This window comes from Taeniopygia guttata, chromosome 12, assembly GCF_048771995.1.
Source record: "Taeniopygia guttata chromosome 12, bTaeGut7.mat, whole genome shotgun sequence".
NCBI classification, from domain to species: Eukaryota; Metazoa; Chordata; class Aves; order Passeriformes; family Estrildidae; genus Taeniopygia; species Taeniopygia guttata.
The window spans coordinates 13,510,710-13,526,480 of NC_133037.1; the positions used below are offsets into that span (position 1 = coordinate 13,510,710).

General features: G+C 38.1%; 1 protein-coding gene across 16 annotated transcripts in view; it reads right to left on the minus strand.

Moving 5' to 3' along the window:
* The window catches only part of CACNA1D (calcium voltage-gated channel subunit alpha1 D), a 159,136-nt gene that overhangs the window by 10,881 nt on the left and 132,484 nt on the right, over positions 1 to 15,771 (minus strand). For 15 of the 16 annotated variants that reach the window (XM_030283234.4, XM_030283233.4, XM_030283229.4 and 12 more), the window contains 4 exons: positions 15,080 to 15,182; positions 13,928 to 14,029; positions 8,996 to 9,126; positions 826 to 942 (listed from right to left, as the gene is read on the minus strand). In XM_030283234.4, the coding sequence (XP_030139094.1) occupies positions 826 to 942; positions 8,996 to 9,126; positions 13,928 to 14,029; positions 15,080 to 15,182 (453 nt within the window). The remainder of the gene's footprint in view (positions 1 to 825; positions 943 to 8,995; positions 9,127 to 13,927; positions 14,030 to 15,079; positions 15,183 to 15,771) is intronic. The other variant, XM_072934832.1, reaches the window with a different exon arrangement.

The window sequence follows — 15,771 nt, forward strand, 5'->3', positions numbered from 1 at the left end:
TCTGAGTTGCAGCTCAATCTAGAGAAGACAGGAGGTAATGATGGTTGGCAGAGAAATGCATCTACTGATGGCAGCTGAGGCACTGTCTCCAGTGCCACATCCTCCTTCTGGCAATGGACAGTAGCAAGCTATGGGGCTTCTGCTATAATTCCTGCAGAAGCATGATTTTACATCTGCTTCTTCTGAAATGCTTGGGAGAAAAATAAGTTTTCTTGCTGGCTGACAAATGGTTTGCAGACTGCTTCTGATTGTAACACCAAATTTACATGTTCCCAATTTAGGACTAAATAGCATAAAGAGAAAACCTAATCTTTTTTTCTGATTGATTCTTATTGATATCCCTCATGGGATTGGAAATGGTATTTTATTTAGTTGACCCCTGTGTAACCCCATGCATTCATTTTAAAATATGCAGCTCTGTGTCTGTTGTGGTTTGCTTGCACAGACTTTCGTTCTCCTCTTCCTATCTACCACTGCAGAGGTTAAAACCAGTTTCAGCCTTGTCACTATCAAAATTTGAGTTGGCAAGGTTCAAACCTTTTGACAGGATTTGCTTAAGAAAAAATAAGAATTAATGAAAAAGAATTAGGGGCAGGAGAAACACCCTGCAGGAACTGCTTCCTAAATTTATGAAGAAATGCAAGTGTCCTGATACTACCATTTTTATAGATTTACACGTAAAATATACTTATTTATAAAGTATTTCTATTTTTTTATTTGAGGGGTTTAAAAGTATTACTATGTTATTTTATATTCAAGGAAAAGATCATTTTTTACTCTCATATTATACAAAAAACAATTCACATAGTTGTGTTCTGACATTACTTTATAAACATCTTCCTCCTCCTCTGGATTGTTTTCCTCTGGTTCATCATCTTGCAAGTCACAGGATATAGCTCGGCGTATTTCTGGGCCAATATCATGAAGTGTCCTTAGTCCTGCCTAAATCAATGACAACACCATAACACATTAGGAATGCAAATTCATTTTTTGCTCTTTAATTACTGGTGTTAAAATTATTTTAAAGGACAATTAACAGTTTTTTGTATCCTGACATCCACAGAGGATGTATTCTGCTGTAAGCTCCTTTACTGTTATTAATAAAAGTTTATATATTCCAGTACCACCCTGGTAGTACTGAGGTGATCATGTCTTTATTATCACAGTGTAGATACTGACTAAAACACCACTGATCTTTATGGACCCCTATAGAAGAAAAATTAATCTTATTAAAAAGTGTAAGTAATCAGCAAGAACTATAATAAAATGCATTTCAATGAGATGTATATTTAATGTTCAAAACATGTTTGCAGCCTGTGTCAACAAAGGAAACACAAGGAGATCTTTGCTATAGCAACAGCAATTTTAGCAGAGCTCAGATGGAAAAGAAAGCAGTGAAATAATTCCAGCTCATCTGCACTGCACTGTCATTTGCAGATATTTGGTTTAAGCTTTAGTTTAGGATAGAAAACTGCTGAGTTACAGCAGCAGAGACTCAGTGTTCATATTCCAGTTCATATTCCTCTCAAGTTTGCTACCACAAGCAACATTTAGGAAAATGGATAATGCTGACACTGTCCAGGACAGACCTGCACATCAGGGAGGAAAGAGATGTCGTACCCCACGCCAAGATTTAGCAGAGACAAATGCAGTATTTATTTACTAGAGGATTACTATTATATTTTGGTTATTTGACCATTAGCTAGAAGAGCCACTTGCTTTTCATACTCACTAAATGCTGACTTTAGAGCAAAGAGAACTAAAAAGAACAAAAAATCTCCACTGGCACTATAACATAAAAACAAACTGAGCTTAGTACAAACAAAATACAATTTGAAAACTTCTAAAATAAGGAAATTAGCATCCAGAAAAATACCTGAATAGATCTACACTATAGCACTGAACACATAACAATAAGATACACATAATAAGAACAATAAGATACACATAACAAGAGACAGAGCAAAGTCTGGATTGTGCATGAAGTTACTCATGCTCGAGGAGCCCATCTCTCAACTCTGGCTGAGTGTGCTGCTCTACCACTGCTCAAAAGCTCTGAGTTTTCAGCCAACCCAGGCTGCCTTCGAGCTGAGCCCCTCTCTAACAGCACTGTTAGAGAGCAGCACCAGAGAAAATTTAACTCTGACAAAATGTACTAGCTCATACTCCTGTCTGCCAGATTGTGACAAAGCCCCACAAATATAGGCCTGGAAGCTGAGAAAAGCCACGTGCTTGACTGCAACACACTGAATAGTAATTTAATTTGATTACATTTCCAACTACCTTCTGGCTTACTTCTTGCTGAATTACCCCCTCCTTTACTCCAGAGAAAGCAAGGCAGCCTTTATCATCTCATCTCTCTCCAGTAATACTCATTTCCAACTAACAGACCTCTTGCATTTACACAGTCTTTACCCAGTCAGCAGTGAAAGAAACCTGGATCACCATATGCAAAAGTATATGTTTATTACACTAAACCCAGCAGATCTATTCACTCACAGCCAGCACTGAAGCTCTCAAGCAAGACCAGTCTACAGAATTGAAATATTCCTGAGTTTATTTGCTCTAATGAATGACCTACAACAATTTTGTGAACTCTCCTTAAAATGCCTACTCCTACTTACTTACTGTCTCATTTTAACTGGTGCAATCCAACACCATTCTAAGTAATCTAAGAAACATCTTTATGGTGGGGAGCACCACATAATGATACAAATGCTCATGTTGAGCTCTTATTGATAAACAATTGTTCTTTAGATCAGTCAACTACCACTAAAGTGGGACTGACACAAAACCATAGGAATTGGTACTTTTATGTCAGTAGAAAAATGCATTCTTTGAACCTTAATGAACACTTAATGTCTTCTGCAAAGACAGAAGAGGCAGCATGGACTGATCAAACATTTGACATTACCTCCAAGCACTTCAAAACCAAAGATCTCTAAAACAAAAGAGTGCACACAAATATCAAACCAACTTTCCTCACACCTCTTTAGTTTACAGGGAAGAAGTGTCCTTCAGGTACACATTCCCTATGTAATATTGCACATTTTAGTCTAGCCAGCAAGAACCCTGGTGACAATGTAACACACAAGAGAGCAATGGGAGCACTCTGTGTCCTCCATTTCTGAGGTTCTAAAAACTGCTACATTTAAAGCAGATATAAAAACAAAAGGTGAGCAAAAGGGGCTTTTCATAAGAGAGAGCCTGGATAGTGAATTGTCTACCCTTGCCAGAGGTGTGCTTCTTTGTCACTAGGAATGCTAAAGTTCTTAGGAGGTGATTATTGCCCTACACAGAGCTTCATAAGATTTTATTACATAGAGAGAATCAATATGTGCTACATTCCTGAAGCATCATGTTATAATGACTTTTTCAGAAAGCCAAATTTGGGTGTTATAGAGGGATTACTTCCTCACAGTCTTTGAGCATGGCTCTATTCTACAGAGCATGGCTCTGTTCTACAGATTTCACTAGAAGTTTGCAAAAGAAGTTGTTTCTTGTTCAGACACATGGTTTATCCACAATTTAATTTTTGATTCCTTCTTTGCTTCATCTTTTGTCCTTGTAGGTGAAAGATGAAAAGTTATCAGTCCAAAGGTTACTCAGCAAAGCAGTGACACATAGAGTGCTGAACAACATAATTACATGAGAAACCCAAGCATGTCTTTAATTAGGCTTTCCCATAAGTGCCCAGAATGACTGCAAATGAACATGGTAATTCTGTGCAGCTGTGCTCTGGAGGCACAACAGCACCTGCAATGTTTTCTGGATGTCATACTAATAAACCAGTGCTGGGTCCTAAATAGCGTCTCAAGAGACAACGACTGATGGCCCTGTTTCTGACACACCATTGAGATGATACAGATGTGTTTTCAAAAGCAGAAATAACAGAAATGTATGCGTTCCTCATCCTCAGTGAGAAAAGACATCATGTGACCAATAACTACCCCTATATAGGATATTTAGAGATATGCCTTAAGAGGCTTGAAAGGCATCTCACACCAAACCATCAAAACATTTGGAAGTTAAACATGTAAACATTTTGAAAAGACTGCTTTTCACAATTGCTAAATAGATTTTAAATCAACTTCCCACACCTACAGTATGCATAAAAGAGTAACAAATTTTTAAATACATGTCTTATATTAAGAAATCTGTGTATAATGCAAGACTCCAGTCATGACTTTCAGGAAAAAAAAACTCAAATGCTTATAAATATTGGAACTACAAAAGATCATTTTCCCTGTACTAAATTCAGTCAACAACCCTTTTAAGGTATGGTCCAACCTACATATATATGCAGTTTAAGCTTAGTTTAAGAAGTGCAAGCACACTACCCTTATTTAAATAATATCATTGTGACCTACACTATTTCCAGTGGTCCCTCTTTGGAAGTGTCCTAGAGTGGTACCAGTTACTGAAAGACACTGGCAAGCTTTGCTTTGAAGACTTTAGAACAATTATGTATATTGCTATATCAACTCACTAGAACTGGAAAAAACACTAACATGAATTCTAAATGCTTAGGTTATCTGAGCTTCACAATCCTGGAAGCCTGGAATTACTCTAAAAACTTTCCTGTAAACCATTAGATTTATAGGTAAAGAACATGTTTTTACTATCTGCTTATTTTAGAGCAAAGAAAACGACAAAGATTTAAAAACCTCAGAGCTACACTTACACTTAAAAATAAACTGAGGTTACTATGAACAGAATACAATGACAAAACTACTTTAAAAAGGAAATAAGCATGCAGAAAAATAGCTGAATGACCTACACTATAGCAGTGGACATAGGAGACAAAGTAGTCAAGTCCTGATTGCCCCGAGTTCTCCATCCTGGCAGAGCCGGCTCCCAGCACCGAGCGCTGCAGCTGCACAAAGGCTCTGAGCTTTCAGCCAGCCCAGGCTGCCAGAGCTGAGCCCTTCTGGGAGCACCACATGCACATGGGAGCACAATTAAATGGAACTTGAGCAGCAAATTAACCCCTCAGCTGGTACCTACCACAGGGTTTGGCTTTTTCCTTTTTCTATCACTGTCTACTGCAGGGTTAATAGTTGTAACATTCGCAGAGAGGAAAAAGCATAATTAGTTTTGTCTGAAACATGTTTCCAAAATCAGGCTCAGATCAATAAATCCGTGCTTTTATGTAGCTGGGATGTGAAAGAAAGTATCCTTTAACTTTTATTTGTGTGTATTAACAAAGAGGGCTACACATAAATAAATATGAAATATAGATGTGTTACATATATAACACATCTATATACAGATGTTACAGTAAGTGTTTTCCATAGGAAAGATAGTGTAAAATTAGTTCATTCCCTCTCTGTGCAAGATGAAAGTAATTAAAATTGTTCATGCTTCATTTATCATCTATTTTACTAGCAATGTGACCACTGTTTGGCTCAATACAAGTTTCCATCATTACACAAAGACATCCCTTTCTGACCCAGAAAACACATTTGTGGTCACTGCGCAAGTATCAGCCAATAGCACAAGAAAAGCAATGGAAGCCCTTTTCGTTGTTACCTCAGGGCATGTGTAACACCACAAAAATGGCAAAAACAGATGACTCAAACTGGTCACCCATCATTTCAGAGCCTCTTTTTGTCTGGCCTTCATAAGGGTGTGCAGAATTCCCCTGCAGAAAACAGGAACGTTCTTGTGACACAGTTCACAAATTTTGGGTTCACATAACCAAACAAAACTCAGCCAAAGGATGCAAGTCTCAGTTTCATGTGTTAAAATGCCTAAGTCTTAATGACATAAGGCCCCTATTCTGTATATTCCAGTGTTCATTCACCCTGGAATTAAATGCTCTCTGTGTCTCTCTGAAGATAACATCACCTAAAAACAGTATTTTTACACAAGCTCCTTGCTCATTCAGCCTTCCTCAGTGCACAGACTGGATCTTTAGCTAGGTAATGTGGCTTTCAAGGGAAGATTTATTCCCACACCTGGTGAAACAACTTATTGAAACAACTGCTGTAGGCTATCAGAAAGCCTAACTGGGCTTTCTGAGCTCACAGAATTTTACTCTGTGTTATGCAATTCTCCAGCTAACTAAAAGCAGTGTGGATGGCTCCCTGTCCTTCATCCTACACTCATCCTGGAAGTGCTTTTCTTGCTGAAAAACATTACTTTTTATGACTCTGAACTCTAGTTGTAATATTGTGGAGATTTTGTTTTGCAGTTCTAAAAGCTTTTTTTCTCTTTTGTGTAAAAGTTCTTAAATTATTCCATATCACTTTTCTGCCTGTGTTTATATAAGTCATTCTATCAGAGACAGCAGCATAAGAAGTACATGTTTTTAAAAGTTTTAGCTAAAAGGAAGGTATCCAATTTAATATCCTAGATTACAGCTAAAGGAGTAGTTAAAAAAAAGTGTAATTCCTTTGGAAAAACAGGGCCTTAGGCTATTTGACAGTTAGAGGGTTTCTCTTCAGTATCTTCAAAAGTACTGAATGAAATGATTGTAAAAAACCCAGCCTCCTGAGCATGAGCAATAAAAGAGGGCAAAGAAATTATCTGTTTTAAAAAAGGCTGTTTCAGTCTCATAAAACAGAGGAAATGGCAACATCCATTAATGCTTTGCCCAACAGTCGTCCTTTGAATTAAAACGCCATGGATTCTGTCTCACAGGGGCTGTTTACTCTCTGAGGGCAGGAAAGTGTGACATGGCCAGCTGTGAGAATCAGCAGGATTATAAAATTGTGTCTCACCTCTTGCTTCACTCCAAGGTTAGGAAGGGATTGTAAAGAGCTGAAGAGAAAAGCAGGTTGTTTTCTTCCTCTCTTGCAAGAGATAGGAGATAAGGAAAGGCAGGCTAGATAATGCAGGAACTGCAGGGTTTATTAGATCCTTGGGAACCATGTTCTTCACTAATTAACTAGTTCGTTCACCCCAAGAGAAAGTCACAGGTATCAGCAAAAGTACAAGAGCATTTATGGCTCATATGGCTTTTGACACAAATTGGAACAGGTGATATTGATTTTTTTTTTTTTTTTTAATCTGCTGGTTTGCATAAGGATTTTGAAGCATGATATCCAGCTCTGTTTTAGAGATGTAACCTCAAATAAGTAATTATTCTAACAAACACAGCACTAGGACTTGGAATTTGACATGCTGCAACTTCCAGTTTAAAATTCTATCATTCATTTATATGCCTGACTGGGCTTTTTTTTCTAACCACAGGTTTCAGGTCTCTTTGAAACAGTATTTCCATTTTTATTTGGTCAGTCAAGTTGAGTTCCTACTGATTTGTTAGAAAGACAAAAGCAGAAAAGAGGAAGATAGGAAAAAAGAAAGCAATAATCTACCCATCTACTGACCTGGGTCATTTTAATACCATTGTTTTAATCAGAAAAAAAAACTCCATGCCTCAAATCCCATAGCTCTTCACAGATTTCTAGTAGAGATTCATGGTCAATTTTTTTTTAATTGAAAAATATTTGCCTAATGAGAGAGGAAGAGCTGAGTCTTTCCAGTTCCATCTTGCCCTCAGTCATTGAACAGGAAGCAGAGTCTGATAATAAACAAGAGAACACATTCATATTTGACAGCTCAGTGGCTCTCTCTATGTTTTATGTGTGCAATTTCAAAAACACAAGTGGAAACCTGCAATACTGTGGCTCAAAACCAACTTTGACCTCCTTATGCTCAAATGCTTCTGCCATAAAGAAGTCTGAAAAGTCTTACCAAACAATCCAACGTCTTTCACTGCCCTCTCAACTGTTTACAGCCTTTTTATCAGTTCCATTACCAATAATTTTCTCTTCTTTCATGTATGCAAATACAGTTCACACGGCCCTGGCAAGGCATGTGGGCACAAACACACAGCAAGGACTGTGCTGGATCTTCCCCTGCATCTCCTACACTCGTGGGGATTTGGAGCACAATGGCAGCCAGAGCTGCCAGCACAGACCTTCTTAGGAAGTGGGAATGAAACAAATTACTCACTCAACACAGCAAAGTTCATTTTGCTAAACTGAAGTACAACCAGCAGGGTTTTAACAAACAGTATCTGAATCAAGTTAACACGGTTCTCCTCTTTTAGAAAGGGATTTTCAAAACGCAGCCCTAAATTTTGGCATCAGAATAAAGAACTATCAGAAACAAATATATCTCTAGTTGGTAGCAAAATGCTAATCATTAACTCAAATTCACAAAGTCCCAGTCCAATAAAAATGGTGCAGTGTACGATGTCTGGAATTATTTGAGAACAGCTTTCCATTTGCCTGTTTCAAAGTTCATTCTACAAAGGTACCAGTGGAAAGAAGTTGGCAGAATTTGCTTTTTAGATCACAGGTACTCTATGGACTGCTTGCTGCAGGCCTGTTGAGAGACAGAATCTATTGTCCTGGTTTCCATGTGATAACTTGTTTTAAGAGATAGACATAAGTGTGTGACATTAATGCAGTATGTTTATTCAGTATGTTAATACTTCCTATGAAAGAAATTCATGGATGAAAAATTCAGAATTTGAAAATAATAAAAAAAAATTAGGAAGATATTTCACCATATCATAAGTGGAAAAGACAAAGAAAAATGAGAATTAAGAAAAATGATACTGTATATAAACCTATTTACTATGAGGTAATGCACAGTAGGAAGTTCCCTGAGAATTGGCTTATAGCGTTTCAGGTATACAACAAATCAAAGAGTTAAAGCAAAAAAAAGAACATAAGTGATAGCTCAGAGCTTTATTTATCCAATATGCAATCAGCAGCTTTAGTCTGTAATTTACCTGCTAGACTTGCTGAGAAATTTCATAACTATTCCTACTGCTTGAGTAATCCATAGAGAATAAGTTTTTGCACTTACCTCATTATAGATAGAATAGCAGGATTAGCTTTTACTTTTCTGATGAATAAAGGCCAAAAGTGTCCCAGCTAAATAAAATCCTGGCAGCACTGTACAATCACCAATATGCATCTACCTGCTATTTCAAGTAAGCTCATAAAATGGTTAGTTAAAAACATAAAAAAATCACCTGCAGAGCAATTGTGGTGTTCTTCGCAGGATATTTCCCCACCAGTCCTTGTTCTTTGCGTTTCTTGAATTTCCTAAAGTAGTCCTGTATCAGGAAGGTGGCATAGAACTTCCCCACGGTTACCTCATCATCTAAATGAACAGACCAGACAGATCTCTCCCAAGTCAGCACATTTATCAATAGCCTGTACACTCACATCTGATTTGGGGGGAAATGTGATGGGTGCAACAGGTACTTTGCTTCCAACAATGGAGCCTGTAAGGGGCTCAAAAGCAATGTTTCAGCAAGCAGGTTTGGTTCAGTCAGTTAAGGAACTCATCCTAATAAAAGAGAAAATACAATACTTTACCAAGACTTGTGTACTCCTAAGTTTCTACCAAAACCATAAAAATGTTTGTATATACATGGAAGCTGAAGTACTGCCTTTAGTTATTTGGAGTAAATAGATTAAATAAAATCTATAGCATCTGACATACACTGACGTTCATAAGAGTGACTCTGCCTTTTTTGGTCACTGCTGAACCAAATTTGCTTGTCAGTGTTTGTATTGTGTCAGTTCGGTAATGCTGAAAGGAATAAAAATAATTTCCATCAGTGAATTTTGTACTATTCAAACAACAGGCAAACAGCCAGGGCAGTAAAATGTAGCATTTTTACAGAGTCACTGTTATGAACAAAATCCAAATTTGAAAGTTTCTAAAGGCAGGTGAGTTGTGAGGACACCAAAATCACCTGGTTGATAGCAGGTTAAGAAAGAATGGGTCTGTTCATGACTCCATTGAATCATTCAGCTGGGCAAGTTTGAACTCTCAGTGACTAATGCTTGCCAGAAAACTAGAAATAGTTTTCTATTCAAAAACATTGCTTTTGCTGTCACACACTTTTTTTCCCCTAAAGTTCTCTGACATGAAGTTCCATTTCCCTTCCTGCTGTACTGTTTAATTTCCCCATGTTTTTCAGTATCCAGATGTAGATTTTGGCAACAGGATTTTTGTTTCCTGCAGCACATAAAGAGGAGCTGGTGTGGTTCAGGCATCAACTGTTATTCTGTCCAGTCATGACTTGATTGAGCATGAAAATCTAACAAGCCCAGCACATTTTAACACACCTCTATTAGAAACTATGGGGTTTTAAGAAACATTTGATTAAAATAGAATGTCCATGTATCTTATCAATAATATGTGCAAATGTATCTCACCAAAGATAGTATTTGTAGCACTATTTTTACCTTTAATGGCTGGTTTTTGTAATTTAAATTGACTTTCTTCTTTTAGTGACTTTCTGTCATCAAAGAGGGTGGGGAATCTATTCCATGAACAGTACTTTTTCAATCCATTTTAACCTCACTGATAAAATTTATCTCAAAATGAAACCTCTATCATGCAAAATCAGCTCCTCTCATGATAATGTCTGAAATGGGCTGTATGCATGTGAGAAAGTACAACAGGCTTTAACTACAGTGAAAATGCACCCAGAATTTCTTCTCTCAGCAATTTGTCTTTAAATATATCAAAACAAAAATAGTTACAACAATAGCTTCAAGAGATACTGGTTGGGAGACCAGTCTGTTGCAGGAATTATCTTAGCATATTAAAGAGCCTGCTCTGCCAAACTCTGACAACCCCTCAAAGGTCAGAGCCCCCCATTTCCTGCTAGGAAAGGAGGGACTAGCAGGAAATATCAGAAACACCTCGCAAGAAAAGCTCACCAGTCTATGGATTCCATCTCAGCAATAAAAAGCTTTTTCATTGACTCCATGAGTCTCATTAATAAACTTTTTGTGAACATTTGCTTTGATGTTCACCTGTAATCTTCCTTTGCAGCTCTACAGGAGACTAATGGTGCATTATATTAGGATGAGATCTCTTACACAGCATGTAATGAAAACTTGCTTCCCTAGTTTAGATAAATCCACTGATCTGCAACATAGCTCTGGTTTCACTCCCCAGATAAGCCTTTCCCCATCCTTCATACTACTCCATTACAAGTACTTGAACAGAACTTTTAAGGAAGTGAGTTAGCAAATGGCTCCCAGGGAGAACAAGCACACAGAAGTGACAGACTGGGTAGAACAAACACTGCTGTGGGTGGCACCCAGCACGTCTCACGTCACTGCACCGCCACTGACTGTGCCTGAGATGACAACACCTGTGAAACCCCAGGATGCAGAAATGAAGGGCCCTTCCTGATCCCTCTGGGCGTGCACCAATTGTTCAGAAGCTCATCAGACAAATGCACTGCCAGTTTGCTGGCCTGTGCCTGCCAAAGGCTGGCTGTGTCCCCAGGGTGCTTGTGCACGTCACAGGCACAGCCAGGCGTGCTGCAGACACCAGCACACAGGAGCTGCTGCCTGGCCAAGGGGAGCATCCTGGACTCTCTTTTTTGAGTCACACACATATAGCCAGATACAGACAGCTGTAGGAAGGCAGCTAAGCATAACTGACCACAGAACAGACAAACTGCTAATTACAATTAGTGACAGCAATAGCAATCACGTCAAAAGGAAGCTCTTGGAAGAGGCAAAAGGTACTAGGCAGGATTAAATGGATTTGCAGGTGGATATTGGGAAGTTTAGAGAATACAGGTGAGTTCTTAGTGAGTTTTATATATTTCTCTTACTCACTAGTCTCATTCATTCATCAGACATTTGACTGACATTCTACGTGTTTGCAAAACAGTTTCACCTTTCTGTACTGAAAATGTGTTGCTAATGACAGTCTCACTGAGTTATAATAAGAAGGTATTTAATCAGTACCAAGAATTAACTGTTTATCTCTAGTGCATCTATTTATAAGCCAAGGGGGAAACAAAACACCTGCTATGTAGATTATTTTCATTCTGCTCTGCAAATAAATGTTCTGGAGACATAGCTATGACACGAAAAGGACCCAGTCATATCAGCACAAGTAATACTGGAGCAAATTACTATAAACTGCACCTCACAATAATTTTAAGTGGAAGTGATTTTAACATTTTGAATTTTAATGTTTTGTTGATTTATACTGAAGAGTTTTCCATTTCTTGGGAAATTGTTATTATCAGCTGTCACTGGTGTTAATTCATAGAAAATTTTCCATTTGAATATTAAACATCAAAACTAATTTCTACTGTACACTCAGCTATTTTACACTCCTATGGCATATGAATGTAAAATAGATGTATTCCTATATTTTTTTAGGAGATTTACAATATTTTCAAATTTCAGGTAAATCATAACAAGGTCCACAGAGGAACAAAGTAAACTGAAATTGAAACCTCATAAATGTGCAGGAATTCCCAAGACATTCCCATGTATACTGGGTTGCCAAAGCCATCCTATTTCCTATCAACTGAGCACATCCAGGTTTTCAGCCTTCCAGCTACACTGAAGAGCTACATTTACAAAATAAACATTTAGCAATGAATTTTAGTATAGCTGAAAATAAATACACAGCTTTTACTCAGCAATGAAATGAAGCTGAAGTTAAGAGTGAATCACTAGGTGAGATTAGTTCTAGGAATGTAATCTGTACAGGTTCTTTGTCAGATTGATTTAGGCAGGCAGAGCTCACTATTCTGAAGCATGCGTCTCTATTTCAATAAAAATGTAGGGGAATAAAGTTGGCAAGAGGCAACACTAATTCCATGCCACCACCCTAAAACAGAATTGCTTCAGAATATTCGGAAAGACTCATAGTTGAAAGGAACAGAGGCTGCAGAAAAAGCTCAAGCACATAGTTACAACAATAACAAAGCGATTCATCTATGCCATGCAAGCACTTAGGTGTAAGGCTAAAAACAACAGAGTAGAACACAAAACTTGTTTTAAATGTGCAGTATCAGTTCTCCTTTGGAGAGTCAATTTAGGCAGATTTTTGGCTTCATCCCCACTATTATCCAGCAGCCACCCCATCAATAGGCTGGCTCATCCAGCCACAGAGCTGCTGCTGCCAGCCCTGGGTGATGCCAAGAGCAGTGCAGGCAGTGCTCCTCCTCCTGGCACTGAGCATCCCCTGCCAGCACCAGGGGCTGGAGTCTGAGCAGCCCTGGGAGCTGCCATAAGCTGTGAAGGTACAATAAACTTCAAGAAACACCAGGGGACTACCATGGATTTGAGGACTGGATGTCTGGGTAAATATACCCTGGGTATGAGTGACAGTGAGTCAGATCCTGCACCTTTAAAACTTGAAAAAGCAAGTAAAAAACAGTCATCTAAACCTACACTACAGCATATTAATAAAAATGTATATATTGAAAAAGGCTAAATATATATATCAGAATATATATATTTACAGAGAGATATTAACATGTCATTTTACGGCACGTAAGAACATTTAATAAATGTGCCTTGTAGGTTTCACAAATGTTTGGTGTCATTAGAATTCAAATATCTCTTTAAATGGGCCACATTCATATCTCAGTCTTATTGGCATAAATCTGAACCATTTCCATCGTCTGTGGAATGGCTCTGGTTTAAACTGCTGTAACAGATAATTTAGCTTCTTGCTTTATTAATTTAGCAAAACAAATTTTAAGCTGGCAATTAATTCTTTTTCCTCCCAGAAGTATTCAACATATACAAGCAAATAAGCTATAATGTAGCATATTACAAAACATGGCGTTTTGCTCAATGCATTGAAATCAAGCTAGTTTATTTTGCTGAATGATTTGAAATCAAGACTATATTTAGATCAAATAAGGTAATTTTTTTAAGCAAGAAAAGAGGCATAACATTTTCCTTTCTCTCTCATTTTGACATTTTACTTATCAGTCCTCTATGTATTGTCTATTGCAACAGGATATAATTGTCTCAATATTTATTTTGCTATTTTTTGTTGTCTTGAAATCTCATTATAATTGCAAAATTTAGCAGTTTTATTCCTTTGGTTCCTAACACTCTGGATAGACCAACATGCACAGAGAACAGCACATGGCAGAGTTTGTTGGACTGACCGCCAGCGGGAGGGACAACTTGGTCAAGTAATTTCATGCTCGTTTTCTTCCATATTTTCTTTATGACTGCTCTGAGCTCTTCATTGGCTTGCTCCAGGTTACCTGTGGCAAGGCATGACAAAATAGAGGATGGTAATTATGGTTATCAGCTGCAGTGAATATTAATAAGCTTTGGATATTAATAAGCTGTATACAATTAAAGACTGTGATAGAGATCCTTTGGTCAAGCCCATGCTATGTGATGTAGCAGACAATGCCACAATTAAAGAGAAAAAAGGGCATAAGACAGCAAATTCCTGGTGCTTTAAAATCCAGCTCTGGAGCAGTGCAGAGGTCAAAGGTGACTTCCAGACCTTGGCCTCACTCTGTCATTCCTTCTGCTTAAATCATCCAGAAAGCAATGACTTTTTCTTTCCAAGCCACTTCTTCCCTGAAGCAAAGCTGAGCCTTTATTTACTTAATCACAGTAATTTGTCAGTTGTACAGGCTTGAAAGTTCAAACAACTGAGTACTGAGCAGTATTTAATCTCTTGTATTGCTCACACAGCAATGCCTGAGGGGCCTTAATCTGAGTTTGTTATTGCCAGCAGAACCCAGAATCGAAAGCAGTAAAAGATGGCAAAAAAATTGAAAAATGTGTAAAAGTAGAAAGATCTTTGAAACATCCCACTGTCTTTAAAAACCTTTCCCTCTTTAATGTAAATGAGAGAAATCTATTCAACCCAGTCAGAACTGGCCTCGACCAGACTGGGAATGTTGATTTCAAGTGTGCAAAAGCTGCACCAATGTGGGATCCAAGGCATTGGGCTAAAAGGTAGTGAGGAAGGAGCACCTTCCTCGAGCAGGAAGGGAAATTCATTCATTTCTTGCAGTAGAATCCTGCTATGTCAGTGCTGCACATTTTTATCTGACCAGACAAAAACACAGAATAATTTCTGAGGTATCTTGGGCTCTGGCCTCACTTTCCCTTTCCTTTTGTTTTTTAGCAAATCATTCCTAGCAACAGTGAATACAATCCATGGCCCAAAAGCAAATCAGATCCAGTGAGACTAAGGCAGCCCTACTCATGTCCAACAAAAGAAATAAATTGTAACTTTTCCTCACTGTGTTTTCTGCCAAGGGCAGTGAAGGCTTTACAGTGAAGAACCTTACCTTCTGTTTTTATCTTTAGAGCAGTCCTAACCAAAGCAAATAAAGTAGCATTGAACATGACGGTCCCATCACTGTTTAGTGGCATATTCATGGCTACTAACCTCTGAAAATGAGAAAAGGAAAAGAAATGTTGGTGCTGCTTTCTTTGGGGAAAAAAACTCCTGTAATGTTAATTTTTGAAAGGGTGATGTATTCAAAGAACAGTATTACTGAGAGGAATATAAATAATGTAAGTTCTTCAAAACAAAGTTGAGTTTTCCATCCTACCTGTGTATGATGTGCAGTAATTAAGAACAGCATTGCTTCCTTTTTATTTTAATGACATATATGCTTATAAACAAGTTAAAACTTGTTAAAACTTGTTAAAATGACAGATTTCTTGAGCTATTTAATGAGCTAACTTTCAAACACCGAAGCCCAGTTTTTGACAGTCCCACTGTGCCAACAGCAAGGACAAAAGCAGTTATTTGAGGACAGGCACTCCAGCTGCAGTCGTGTCCCAGGCACCCCAGGGGTTCCTCATGCTCCATAAAGAACCAGAGCACCAGGTCTGAATTGTCTCAGCCCTTTCACTCCTCAGGTAAGTCCCCAGTGATTTTGTGAGCCTCTTATCCCAACTACTCTGAACTGCTGTGAAAGGGGCTTTTCTTTTTGGGTCAGTCCATCCTTGCACCAGAATTCTCCTTCTAGAG